Source organism: Protopterus annectens, chromosome 8.part1 (genome assembly GCF_019279795.1).
Source record: "Protopterus annectens isolate FY-2018-M chromosome 8.part1, PAN1.0, whole genome shotgun sequence".
Lineage (NCBI taxonomy): Eukaryota > Metazoa > Chordata > Ceratodontiformes > Protopteridae > Protopterus > Protopterus annectens.
This window is the reverse complement of record NC_056742.1, coordinates 525,243,373-525,258,372: the sequence shown is the minus strand read 5'-3', so window position 1 is coordinate 525,258,372 and position 15,000 is coordinate 525,243,373. Positions and strand designations below refer to the sequence as shown.

The 15,000-nt window shown below is 40.9% G+C and overlaps 1 protein-coding gene across 2 annotated transcripts in view; it reads left to right on the top strand.

The window, feature by feature from the left end:
• NFATC3 (nuclear factor of activated T cells 3) overlaps positions 1-15,000 on the top strand; it is a 1,346,548-nt gene that overhangs the window by 663,553 nt on the left and 667,995 nt on the right. For both annotated transcript variants that reach the window (XM_044082043.1, XM_044082044.1), the window contains one exon: positions 7,872-8,071. In XM_044082043.1, the coding sequence (XP_043937978.1) occupies positions 7,872-8,071 (200 nt within the window). The remainder of the gene's footprint in view (positions 1-7,871; positions 8,072-15,000) is intronic.

Below are 15,000 nucleotides of genomic sequence, written 5' to 3'. Positions count from 1 at the left end.
CATGTAAAATCTGAAGGTAATGCTACTCAATGCTAGAAGTCTAAACCTCAAAATGCACTCTCGAGGCACTTCTAAAAATGGAGAACATCGATATCTGTGCAGTAACTGAGACCTGGTTCAAGGCTCCAGAGAGCACCCCTGCAATACCAGGCTACAACTCTTACCACACTTTTCGGCCACCAAACCAGGACCGAAGCACTAAAGGCGGAGGAGTGTCCATATTCACCAAGGATATTCACACCTCCAGGCTAGTTGGAGGGATAGGTTCCTGACCCAGAGACTCCCCAGACTCTGGAATAGATTGCCCATACATGTCAAGCAGAGCGCCTCTTTGGCCATCTTCAAAAGGAACTTTGACGATTGTATGGGAGAAAGAAAATTCACCCTGGGGTTCATGTCAGTCGCACTGCTAGACAGGGGTCCAGGGAAGTAAATAGCGTGGGAAGAAATAGCCAGAGAATTGTTATGGCTAGGCTTATATAGGCCCTAGGGCTGATAGCCTAGTACCAACCTATGAACCTATTTGTTAATTGGCTAAGTACAGTGGTCCTTGGATCCTTTTCAGGATTTGCTTGGGCCTTGAAGGCATTACACAAAGTACAGTAAAAAATAAATGGTACATATAGTGTCTGTAATAGGAGTAAATTAAAAAAACAAGCAGGGTTAGCATGACACTGCACAGTAACACAGGCAAATAGATATACAGACAGTTGTGAACAATTCAACACAATGTTTACAAGTAAAATATGTGCTGAGTAGAGATGTACAGGGTGTTTTTGGCAAGTTAAAGATGTATTAAAACAAGAGCGTGCAGAGTGACAACACAAGATTGCGTTTCACATTATAGAATGTATATAGTATTTATAAAGTAAAGATAGAGAGTAAGGATTGTAGTGGGAGTGAAGTAAGAATGGTGTAACGAGCTGTAGGTAAAAGGTGGGAAATAGTACTAAGGGCAGTAAAGCATAGGTGGTATTAAGTGTAGGTAAAGAGTTGGAGGGCATGTTTGTTAGGTAAGGGACATTAAGGAGTTGAAGGTTGAAGGGTGACATGATAGCACAGCAGAAGCAGTTTATTGTAAGGAGAGGTGCCACATTACAGGTGTGTGAAGTGGATGAGGAGCTCATATTCTACAACTGCTGAATGTGAGTTTACCATGCGCAGGTACAGCTAGATGATGTCCGAGTGAGCATTTAAATTCAGAATAAGTTCTAAGATTTTTTAATGTTTGGTGGAACTGATTCCTAGTGTTTAGGTGCAGGCAGGGAAACTGTGATCACTTTGATGAAGATTTGTGAGTGGCTCAGAGACGTTTAGTGACCTTAGTTGGTAATGTGCTTTCATTATCGTGAACTTTTGGCAAAGCATAAGAAGGATTATCCAGTTAGTACTTTGCATAATAATGAGACTAGGAGAATGTTACGCCTTAGTGAAGGAAAACCCATTTGTGTTATGAAAGAGCAGAGCTTGGGTGTTCTCTTGGCATTACAAGGGTAAATGACAGGTACTAATGGGGTAGTTTTTAAGGTACACAGCTCTTTTGGGAAGCAGAAGCTGTAAGTGAGAGTCCATATTCAAGATGAGTAAGAAGTACCCCACCACACATCACTTACTCATGTGCTGATCCTAACCATACCCCAGCTCCAGTCCTAAACCCCACACATTAGGTTGCTAAATGCCTCTTCTAATACCACTAAAGAAGACAGACAAACATCACACACAATACACAAGCACAGCACCAGTTCTGTCCTCTTTTAGATCCCACAAACTCCTCCAGACCCATTCACTTTCATTTTGTATCACAGTATTCAGCTGTTTCTGCAATCGACCACGACCCCAAGGAGACCAAGCAAGTCAAGAAAAATGATTAGCAAGTCCTGATCCAAACAAATTGATATACGGAAAGGAAGGAGAACAAGATAGTGCGAGTGCTACCTCTGCCTTCGTACAGCAGTAGACTGATTGCCCTTCTGAGGTCATTAGAAACGTGCACTCATGGGCTGCATGGCAGACTTACCAGAACACAACCCACAACATCCCTAAAGATTCCAACCATGGTGGATGGTAATGAGATAAAAGTCATACCATCGTGTGACGTGCCAGGACACAATAGTCAGGTGACTACTCTGTGCAGAACTGGCAAGTGCTTTTCCTGGTGAAAAGACTGGGGAACCGTTGTCAAAACTGTTCGAAAACAAAAGCAGCCCATGCAGAGCAGCTCATGTAAATGAAGTCTTCTACTCCTGTGACTGCAAAAACACATAAGTAAATATCATGGAATTTATCCATAAACTCCCACATATTTAAAATTATTATTTTTTTTTTTTTTAATGAGTGGGGATTTTAATTATAAATTGCATGATGTTTGATTGTGTTACTTTGAAGGCTAAGTTATTTTGTGCTAATGCTAACAAAATGTTGTAATCTTTGTATGTCTGTGCAAGGTATGCTTAATGCTGCTGTTAAGTGTTTGAATCAGCAAGCAGGTAATATCTACCAAAAAACAGGAAAGTGTTATTGCTCATTGTAATGGTACAAAATCTGGCTGGGTCTTGGAAGACGTACCCACTGATCTACCAGAGCATATTTGTAAACAGAAAAGGGTCCCTGTTAATCATAAGTTCCTTTACTTGTGTTTTACTGGCCATTCAGGGGTATCTCTACCTTGATCATCCTTGTATGAGCTGGATGGTCTTTCTGGGATGGGGGGGGAGATCATGTAGTGCTGCTGTCTTATCGAGTGGTAGGGGGTGTGCACCACCTTGCTGTCTCCGATGTGCTCATCAGGGTACACAGGAGCCACTGGGCACCTTATTGGCAGTATAATCAGATGTCTGTATATTTCTGTTGTCCTTCAGATGAGACATTAAACCAAGATCCCATATAATTTAGTTAATACATATATCTATATATATTTATCTATATATATATATATATATATATATATATATATATTTGTGTGTGTGTTTGTATGTATATATATATATATATATATATATGTATACACATATATATATATATATATATATATATATATATATATGTATACATATATATATATATATATATATATATATGTATACATACATATATGAATTTAGTTTCAATCACTGTGTGCTATATTAAATATTCACTATATATATATATATATATATATATATATATATATATATATATATATATGTGTATATGTATCTATATATGTTGTATCTTTCATCTTTTCCCGGTTAGGGGTCGCCACAGCGGAACTCCGGTCTGCTAATGATTGGCAGTAGCTTTTTACGTACTGAGTTGCCAGCCTTAAAGTACAACCTTCAACGAAGGTACGCCCATTCACGCATGTCTCCACACAGAAGACGGTTTAGCTGAGAATCGAACAGGACAATGTATGTGTGTACAAATCACATCTGATAGAATTACTTTTTGATGTATTAATCAGCACAATTCTCCTGTGCTCAAATGGTCAGTTCATTCAGGCTCTTTTGCAGACATGCTGTATCTGTAACCTGTGTAACTGTTTACCCATTTTCAAGTCGTCTGCATGCAGACTATAGAAGACCTCAGATGACAAGATAGATGTAAAAGATGCAATGTAAACAGGCATGGGCCTGGGACAGAGCCCTATGGGGACACCCTTGCTGTAACCTAGATTATTACCTGTCCAGTTGCTGTAGGATACATGCCATGTCCTTTTTGTAAGCCATGCAGCTATCCATCTTATCTTGAGGACATCAGTATGCAGTTCTGATTTATTGATAATCGTTTTGTGTATGACCATATCGAATCCTGAAGTTAAATCTAAATAAATTACATCACACCACAATTTTTCATTTAAAACATATGTAGTGGGAAGTTAGCACAATGGTTAAGTTATTTGCCTTACAAACATAAGGTGCATGGTTTGATTCTCACATGGTGTAATTGTCTAGGCTTAAAACAGCCCACAATGGCAGTTAGCCTAGTGCTACTCTATGAAGCATCTATGAACCTATGCTGTTATAGAACATCATGTTACCAATTGTAGGCTTGCTTTCAACATATACATACTGTTAAATGGTTTCAAGGGTATGCATTCATTTAGTCGATGAAACCATCTCCGAACGTTAGTTTTTCTGAACCAGAATGTCGATTTTTAAAGTGCGAATGGTTGGAATGTCATACAAAACACAAAATGCGACATTTCTGACCACTCTACCACCTAAACAAGTGCCACCATGGGTCAAAAAGGGGGGGTATTGTGTGTTTCAGCTATCTCCGGTTCGGAAATATGAGAACCTGCTGCACTGGTTTCGACATTTGGTACGTCTACAAGGTAACAGATGGCTAAATGCATGTATACCGGTTTCAAGTCCCAACATTTCCTTTTTTGACAGTTTATGCAAAATAATCTTCATTATTTTTCCACACCGAGAAAGTAAACTTATGGGTCTGTATTACTCTGGTTTTGTCCTCCTCCCCTTTCCTGTAAAGATAAGTTTAACAAGTGTATGCCTCCAATCTTGAAGAATCATTTCAAATAACCTGGTGAATAACAGATAGTACTGTAAGTTCAAGCCAAAGTATTCTCAGGTCGTGATTACTAATTCTGTCTCCTCCCTGTGCTTTGTTTCGGTCCAGTTTGCATAATTCTTTTTCAGTATAATCTAATTTGACTTCAGTCTCTAAGGTTGCCTGGGCACCACTAGGACAATCTATCGCCCCCATTTGTGGAACCAAACTGCTTTGTGTAAGACTTTGTAAATTTATCTATAATCTGTTGTGTCCGAAAACACATTTTAGAATCTGCACACAGTTTAGAGTTTGTGCATCTTTACTCCTACCTCATCTTATGTGTCTATAAAATGGTTTCCTGTTATGCTTGATATCTTTGTATAAATTTTCTTCAGTTTTTTTCTTGGTCTTATCTCATACTATATTTAATTTGTCTATCCAGCTTGTTTATTTCAGATCTCAGTTATAGAGCAACTTCTTTTCCATTGCTTATATTTTTGTCTTTAGCCTTAATTAAGTATTGTGTTCTTATGGAAGTATATCCTTATAAATTGTTTGCCTAGGTCCTGATAATAAACATTTTTTTGAATTTTTGCATTCAAATAAATGCTCTTTGAAAACTTTCCACATCCATTCGGCAATTTTCCACTGAATGCATCGCTCCTTTTAGTTTTACATGGCAACTCTTGCTTTCTTATAACTTGTCATTAATCTTCTGTGCATTGATATTTAGATTTCAGTTTGGCAGAATTATACAGCCACAATTTAACCTTTATAACCCCATGATCACTGCACATCAGTGGTGGTAACACTTTACATAAAATAACATTCATTTCCTTAGGAACACAAACGTCTGGTATGCTCTATTCCCTGGTAGGCTTTTTTTTACAGTCTGAAGCAATTATTGTTTCTGAACATATGTTGTGAATAATTTACTTACTAATATGGTTGAATCAATATTATTCCACTCTGTTTCTGGTAGATTTAAGTCCCCAGATAGACTATAGTTCAAAGTAAATCTTCTCCTACCAGGCAGTTGCACAGTCAATCACAAACCAACACAGGATTGTTTCAGGTAAGCTAACGTGGGTGCCAACACTAACCATAATTCCCATAACACAGCCACTACACAAGGTGCACTCTGGCACACACACACACACACACACACGCACACACACACACACACACACGCACACACACACACACGCATACACACACTAATGACACTACATCTAAACCCCTTAGCTGACCTTGAACCTAACCCTAAAATACATACACTACCACACAAACAGAAATCAGCAGTCACTGAGCCTAACCCTAAATCTCAAGCTCACGCAGAAACACACTCACTCTCTCCAAACCCCATCTGTCTCAACAAAGCATGCTGTCAACATTTTGATTGTTCAGCTATGTGTACATTTGATATAAAGCACCACCCCTAGCACTTGTCGACCAAATGGACATTCAGCAAAAAGCAGGGAGCAGCTATTCATATAGTACACACACACAATATATATACACACACACATATACAAACACTTGCACACATATGTATCATCATCATCATCATCTTTCGGCTTTTCCCGTTAGGGGTCGCCACAGCGGATCATCTCTTTTCATTTCTTCCTATCCTCTGCATCTTGCTCTGTCACACCAACAGCCTGCATGTCCTCTCTCACCATGTCCATAAACCTTATCTTAGGCCTTCCTCTTTTCCTCTTACCTGGCAGCTCCATCCTTACCATCTTTTTCCCAATATACCCATCATCCCTCCTCAGCACATGTCCAAACCAACGCAATCTCGTCTCTCTTGCTTTGTCTCCAAACTGTCCAACATGAGCTGACCCTCTAATATACTGATTCCTAATCCTATCCATCCTAGTCACACCGAGTGCAAATCTTAACATCTTTAACTCTGCCACATCCAGCTCTGACTCCTGCCTTTTTGTCAGTACCACTGTCTCCAACCCATATAACATAGCTGGTCTCACTACCCTCTTGTAGACCTTCCCTTTCACTCATACTGGTACCCCTCTGTCACAAATCACTCCTGACACTCTTCTCCACCCATTCCATCCTGCCTGTACTCTCTTCTTCACCTCTCTTCCACATTCCCCATTACTCTGAACTGTTGATCCCAAGTACTTAAACTCGTCCACCTTTACCAACTCTACTCCCTGCATCCTCACCATTTCTCTACCCTCCCTCTCATTTACACACATATATTCTGTCTTAGCCCTGCTGACCTTCATTCCTCTGCTCTGTAGAGCATATCTCCACCTCTCCAGAGTCTCCTCAACCTGATTCCTACTCTCACTACAGATCACAATGTCATCTGCAAACATCATAGTCCACGGGGCCTCCTGTCTGATCTTGGAGTTCATGTATATGATATGCAGGAGGTGTGGGAGGGGAGTTTGCCCACTGTAAAAAAGACATGTTTGTTTAACCGACATTTAGGGGAAAAGTCAGTTTGATGTTTTAAGTTTCGCTCTTCGTGCATTCAAGGTTTTGGACTATTAATCTTATGAGACAGAGGCATATATACATACATGATATGCACGTGGCAGCACATGCATGGCTTAGCCTTTATTGGTCTACATCATGCACCTAGAAAGAGCACTAAAGCATATTAAAAGCACGTCCCCACACCCACAGCATGCCAGTTTCAGTCTCTGTCTCGCCAGTTGTTGCACCCCGAAGGTTATATTGGCAGAAGTGAGGGGCTGTAATAACAATGTTTAGATTATATGTAAATAGCCTCTACTTGTACACCTGAGAGAGAGACATTTAGTGCTGAGCTGATACCATGGTGGTACACTAATGTAGGAATTTAGTGGTAATCAAAGTCTTTCTGTCATGCTGAGGGAAGCATTTAATGGTGATTTCAGGCTGTGGAGATGTACTGAATAAGGCATTTAGTGATGAGATAAGGCTGTGAGGGAATAATTTAGTCGTGAGCTGAGGCTGTGGTGGGTCATTGAGGAGAGGTGTTTAGTAGTGATCTGTGCATTATAATCCTAGATGTGTCTGCTGTAAGACAGTCCAGTATGTGGTAAGACTCCCTTATACAGCCATCAAACATTTTTGGACCTAGGTTTACTGGTAGTCACTTACTGATCCTTGAAATAAGCCATGAACCAGCTAGATGTGTCGAGAAACCGATAGTCTGTTACTTAGTCCCACGAAATCTGTATCAGTACTGTTTTATTCAGCACAAGCGGGCATTTTCTGGTACATCAAGCAACATTACAAAATTATTTTTGCTGGTTTAGACAAAATGAGCTGAAACATATTCTCATATTTTGTGGTTTGTTTTATCAGACTCTTTTATTGTCTGTACATGGTTTTTAAAGCATGTTTGCTGTTTTTTTTTCCAGCTTCTTGGTTATAATGAGAAACCACTAAATGTGCAGTTGTTTATCGGCACAGCGGATGATCGATACTTACGACCGCATGCCTTTTACCAGGTGCACAGAATCACTGGAAAGACTGTTGCTACTGCCAGCCAGGAAGTTATCATTTCAAATACAAAGGTTCTGGAAATTCCTCTTCTACCTGAAAACAGCATGTCAGCCAGGTAACTTGTCAGCATCCTTCATGTTTACTTTTATACATTTTCTTGAACATCGGAAGGTAATTTGCAAGAAATTAACTCGTAAAAGCTGCTAGTATCATTACCTTTAATATTTTTTTCTGCTAAAATTAATTGTGCCAGTGCCATGGATAACAGTTGTTTAGTATGGGAGAAAGAACGGTATGTGGCCCTTTATAGTGCTGTATTCAAGAAAGATTTGAGAAATATGTGTGCAAAGTACTCAGGAGATGGAGTATGTTAAGAGGGGTATAATCCTTCTGTCCTTGCCACACCAATAATACCTGCTGTAGTTTTTGTCTCAGTATTGCCATTTTTAACCAGTGTCTGATGTCTTGACAATGGAGTTGAGAAATAGCCTGCAGATTCTGACAGCAGCAGGTAAATTCTGCTAGATTAAAGCAGCACCCTGTCATAAAATTCCCTTGAACTGGATGTACCTGATGGTGACTGTAAGTTACAGTTGTGGCGATAATAAACAGAAATGTTAGTGACAGTTAACTTCCATGTACAGAGCCATCTGAAGAGCCATTCAGCTTTTTTTTTTTTTTTTTTACAGATTATTTTCTTCTTTCATTTTTATCCCTCTCTGTTTATCAGCAGTCAGCCTTCCCATGAACCTCCTTGCTATTTGTTCCAAGTCTGGTAGGGGCAGTTGTAGGAAGACTTTGCCAAGCAGCCATCATGAATGTTTCAGTTTTTGCCCGAACGTTTGTATGTCACAGCAGCTTGTAGTACAATTGTTACACACTGTGTTTGTATATACAGTTGATGTCCTTCATGGATGCATCTGCAGTCATAACAACTGGGTTGTCCTGTCGTCAGGCAGCCCTTCGGTCGGCCGGATTCCAAAGTCTGGGTCCGGCTTCGGCTGATGTCGCACTTCACCCGACGTCATCTCTGCTGGTCTTCGGGTATAAAGGCATCAGCCGACGCCATTTTCCCCAGTCTTTCTTGCCGCGTGGCACCCGAAGCAGAAGCTGTTCGCAAGTGCCGGTCGGTCAGATCCAGAGATTACTACTACCGAATACTACTTCGAAGACTTCTAAAAGCTAAGTACCCTGTTGGGGACTCTTTCTTGCCTCAGCCGATGTCAGAAAAAGTCAATAACTGTTTAACTTGTGGGAAACAAATACCTCATAAAGATTTCCACTCTTACTGTTTGCCTTGTTTAGGCCCAGACCACGAAAAGACAAGTGGATTTTGCAAACCATAGACCAAGGTTATCGGTTCCACTTCCACACTTTACCAGTCAAAAGAGGAATGCCAAATCTGCCTCCAAATCAAAAAACAGAAGCTCTACAGCAGATAATGCAATTAACAAAGATGAGAGCTGTGGAAAGAGTACCAATAACAGAACAAGGCAAAGGATTCTACTCCAGACTATTCCTAGTTCCAAGAAAGGAAAAAAGTTGGAGACCTATTCTAGACCTGTGCACCTCGGATGCTCACGAATGGATGCTACACCCGGACATCTTCAAGACCATCTCAAAGAAATGGGGAATGCCACAGATAGATCTATTCGCTTCCCCTCTCAATCACCAGCTCAAGAAATTCTGCACAAGGACATTCCATCCACTTGCATGGAAAGTGGATTCGCTCTCCTTCAGCTGGAAAGGTCTAACAGCATATGCATTCCCACCTCTTCCCTTGATACACAAGGTATTACTAAAAATCAAGGAGGAATGTCCAAGGATAACCCTGATAGCTCCGAACTGGCCAAGACAACACTGGTACCCATTGCTGAGGAGCATGTCTCGGGAAAAAATGTGGTCAATACCCCTGATGCCTTTGATGTTAACTCAGAACAACTACAGCATCATGCATCCAAACCTAAAAACGTTGCAACTGACTGCATGGAACATCACATAGCAGCAACTAATCCAGATCTTTCCCAAAGGGTTAAAGACATTATCCTTGAAGCCCGCAGACCTTCAACAAGAAGGAACTATGCAGGAAAATGGAAAAGGTTTGTCATTTGGAGTGCTGAAAGAGGAAAAGATGTGTTGAATATAGATATTGCTAACATTCTGGAGTACTTGGCAGAGCTTTTACATACAGGCCTGTCCTATTCCTCCATCAAGATACATGCATCAGCTATTTCAGCAGAATACAGCTTTGATCCACCTGTCTTTTCACATCCTCTACTCAGGCAGTTCCTCAGAGGGATAAAGAATGTAAAACCTCCTAGGAAACCACCATTGCCAGCTTGGGATTTGAACTTTGTGCTAGAAAAGTTGACACTCGCACCTTTTGAACCAGCAGCAACAGCAGACCTACAGCATCTATCATGGAAAACTGCTTTCCTACTGGCAATAACCTCAGCAAGGAGGGTTTCTGAACTTCAGGCCCTAATGGCAGTACAACCCTTCCTAATCTTCCACCAAGATAGAGTGTCCATGAGGACTAATCCTACATTTATGCCTAAGGTGGTATCCAGAGTGTCTTTAAACCAGGCAATCCACCTACCTACCTTCTTCCCCAACCCACAAAACAGAGGGGAAAGAATGCTAAATACCTTGGATGTACATAGACAGCTACGCTACTACCTGGACAGAACAAAAAGTAACAGAAAAACTGACCAGCTTTTTGTAGCCTATGCAACAGGAAGGGAAGGAAAAGCAATTTCCAAACAGACAATCTCCAAATGGATAGGAAATTGCATACGATTCTGTTACTCCTTCCATGGAAAACCAATTCCACAGAACATAAGGCCTCATTCTACAAGGGCAACAGCCACTACCACAGCCTTCTTACGAGGAGTGGCAACAAAGGACATTATTGAGGCGGCTACTTGGACCTCCATGCATACATTTGTCAAGCATTATAATCTACCTCTGTATTCCAGATCCCGAGCAGGGTTTGCCACTGCTGTACTGCAAGGGATCCTAACCACACCATAATCTATTCTTCCTCCTCCCCTAGTTGGCTATGGTATTCTACCCAGTTGTTATGACTGCAGATGCATCCATGAAGGACATAGTACAGTTTTGTACCTACCATAAATGTAGATGTCCGAACTGGATAGCATCTGCAGTCAGGATTACCCTCCCTCCTTCCCCTCTGTGGTACTCCTAGGGTATTTACCCTCCTAATAGCTAGCTGGTGGGGGGAGTCTCTTAAAGTGTATTTGTTTGTATATATGTACATACATGCTTATTTTTTGTGTTTGCCTTCTATCTTTTGGAAACATTGGCATTTACCCAAAATTTAGCCTTCCAAGAGGGCAACTGGCATCTGGGGCAAGAAACACTGAGGAAAATGGCGTCGGCTGATGCCTTTATACCCGAAGACCAGCAGAGATGACGTCGGGTGAAGTGCGACATCAGCCGAAGCCGGACCCGGACTTTGGAATCCGGCCGACCGAAGGGCTGCCTGACGACAGGACAACCCAGTTGTTATGACTGCAGATGCTATCCAGTTCGGACATCTACATTTATGGTAGGTACAAAACTGTACTTTCTCATGCTTAACAAAGTACAGCACATTCTCATTAACAGACACAGAAGCCACAGCCATCTGTAGTGCATAAGAACCACTGATGACACACCTGTCATCATTACCATGTCGGAGTGTTATCAGTGAAGCCGAGGGTCTGGCTGCCTTTTCCTCCTAGGGTGACTGAGCCAGTGTTGCTCTCTCACTCCCACCACCCTCTCTGTTCAGCTGGTCAGTCAGTAATTGAACCTCAGTCTTGTAGAGGTCAGTCAGAGTTTTAACCTTTTGTGCTCCAGAGTCAGCATGCCTTTCAGGTTGTTGGTGCTAAACTCACAGGTTTTGAAAGAAAAATTGTGGGAGAATTGCCACCCCCCCCAAAAAAAAAAAGGGCCATTATGACCACTTAACTCCGATAAGTATCCATGCCCTGGTATGGTTCTTTTGTGCAGCAGCTGAAAGCTCTGACTTGCTGCAGAACTGACTTGTAGGTGATTTTACTCGGTTCTTTTGAATGATCTGTCTTGTCAGTTTTCTGTTCCATTTCTGAGAAAATATATACATTTATAAGTTATTTATATTTTTTATTGTAGTAACATGACAGGAGTTTGTTAGCATTTCTTAGTTTTATTGCTTACTTTTTTAAGGTAGCTCAGTATTACATTGTGTAGCATGAGGTCTTTTTTGCCAGTAATAGTATTTTTCTGATTGACTTGAATTGTGTTCTCACTTACTCCCTCACTTTAATTGAAAAAAAATGTTAATGTCAGAGTCATTGATCAGAGCTTGGTTTAGATGGAGGTAGTGGTTTAGGGGGAGGGGGTCCCACAAGCTTGGGTATAGATGGAGCTTTCCCTACGACCCAAGTTCAGTGATCATGCTCATAACATTAGCTGCTCCTCATAAAATCTAGATTTAACTAAACTTGATTGATGAACCCCACCCTGATTAAAGTCATGTTGATTTAGCACTGTGCCAGTAGAATGTCTGGAGTTTTGGGGGTAGCATGTAACAGTAGAATGTCTGGAGTATTGGGGGTAGTGTGTAACAGTAGAATGTCTGGAGTATCGGGGGTAGCATGAGACAGTAGAATGCCTGGAGTATTGGGGGTAGTGTGTAACAGTAGAATGTCTGGAGTATTGGGGGTAGCATGAGACAGTAGAATGCCTGGAGTATTGGGGGTAGTGTGTAACAGTAGAATGTCTGGAGTATTGGGGGTAGCATGAGACAGTAGAATGTCTGGAGTATTGGGGGTAGTGTGTAACAGTAGAATGTCTGGAGTATCGGGGGTAGCATGAGACAGTAGAATGCCTGGAGTATTGGGGTAGTGTGTAACAGTAGAATGTCTGGAGTATCGGGGGTAGCATGAGACAGTAGAATGCCTGGAGTATTGGGGGTAGTGTGTAACAGTAGAATGTCTGGAGTATCGGGGGTAGCATGAGACAGTAGAATGCCTGGAGTATTGGGGGTAGTGTGTAACAGTAGAATGTCTGGAGTATCGGGGGTAGCATGAGACAGTAGAATGTCTGGAGTATTGGGGGTAGTGTGTAACAGTAGAATGTCTGGAGTATCAGGGGTAGCATGAGACAGTAGAATGCCTGGAGTATTGGGGGTAGTGTGTAACAGTAGAATGTCTGGAGTATTGGGAGTAGCATGAGACAGTAGAATGCCTGGAGTATTGGGGGTAGTGTGTAACAGTAGAATGTCTGGAGTATCGGGGGTAGCATGAGACAGTAGAATGTCTGGAGTATTGGGGGTAGTGTGTAACAGTAGAATGTCTGGTGTATCGGGGGTAGGATGAGACGGTAGAATGCCTGAAGTATTGGGGGTAGTGTGTAACAGTAGAATGTCTGAAGTATCGGGAGTAGCATGAGACAGTAGAATGCCTGGAGTATTGGGGGTAGTGTGTAACAGTAGAATGTCTGGAGTATCGGGGGGTAGCATGAGACAGTAGAATGTCTGGAGTATTGGGGGTAGTGTGTAACAGTAGAATGTCTGGAGTATCGGGGGGGTAGCGTGAGCCAGTAGAATGCCTAGAGTGTCGAGGCAGCATGTGACAGTAGAACAGCTGGAGTGTGAAGCATAGCATGTGACAGCAGAATGCCAAAGAAGCTGATAAGTAAAATCTACAAAACAATGGTGTAACCGACACTTCTGTGTGGTACAGAAACCTGGTCAGAAAAGGCAGAGCAACTGAATCTTGAGATGATGGAGATGAAGTGCTTGAGATGGGTTGTAGGATGCACACTGTGAAACAGATGAAGAAATGAAGACATCAGGGTAGAAGCCAAAATAGCAACAGTTGCAGAGAAGGTTAAAGAGAACAGATTATAGTGGTTTGGGTATGTGTGCAGAAACGCAGGCGACGATTTGGTGAAGATTTTAAAGAGATATGAAGAGGGGAAGAGTAAACAGTGACATCCAACAAAGAGATGAATGGATTGCAAGAGAGACCTGTGACAATCAGACATGACTATTGTAAAGGCTAGGACAAGAGGCATTGAAAAGAGAGAAAAAGAGGTGACGTCACTTGATGTGACACCCCGACCCTATGTAGAAAAAGGGAATTGGCTATAATGATTTAACTCTGTGTCCAGGTGACACAAGGATAAATCATTTGTATAGAAATGTATGTGTGATATTTATTTATATATATATATATATATATATATATATATATATATATATATATATATATATAGCAGCTCTTTAGAGTTGTACTTTTAACTCCCAGTGGGTGTGGCTTGAGGATTTAAAAAAATGTAGTTATCGTGTTACAGTTCAAACATTCATATCTCTGGAACCATAAGTGTTACTAGAAAACAGTCTATTTCAAACTTTTCAGGATAAATTAATCTTTACATTGATGGCATTCATTTAGTTTGATGCTTTAAAATGGATTTTATAAGCCAAAATAAAGACAGTGAATGTTAATTTTGTAATGTTGTATAAAATAGCTTATGATGTGTGTCAGTAACCATTTAAGTAAGACACATACTGCCAGCAGGATTTTCTTCATACAGATCTGAGCTTTCATATGAGGCTATGCAGTTTTGTCTGTGTTACCTGAATGTCGAGATATTTAGAGAAATATGAAAATTTATTACAATGCAAATCATATAGAAATAATAATCAATATCTCTAGCTGTATTAGACAGACGTCAAATATCAGTACAATTATATGAGCAAGCAATATTTGTCTCCTAGAGGCATCAGTAGGAGGTAACTGCAGAAACACCTGGAGGCGTCACTAGGATGTAATGAGTGGTTGTGCTAGCTAACCTTAAAATGCAACAGTGTTGATATCCTTAATCACAGATCTATACTTCCTTACTTTAAGGTGTTCTAAGGCCTTTCTCACATCCTGGACTTTTGGTCCTGGTGTAAAACTATCCTGTGTTCATTATTTTCTCTGAAAATGTAAGTATCAGTTCCTCTAATAACCGACTCTCCAATAACAAGTATATCAGCTCTAACCA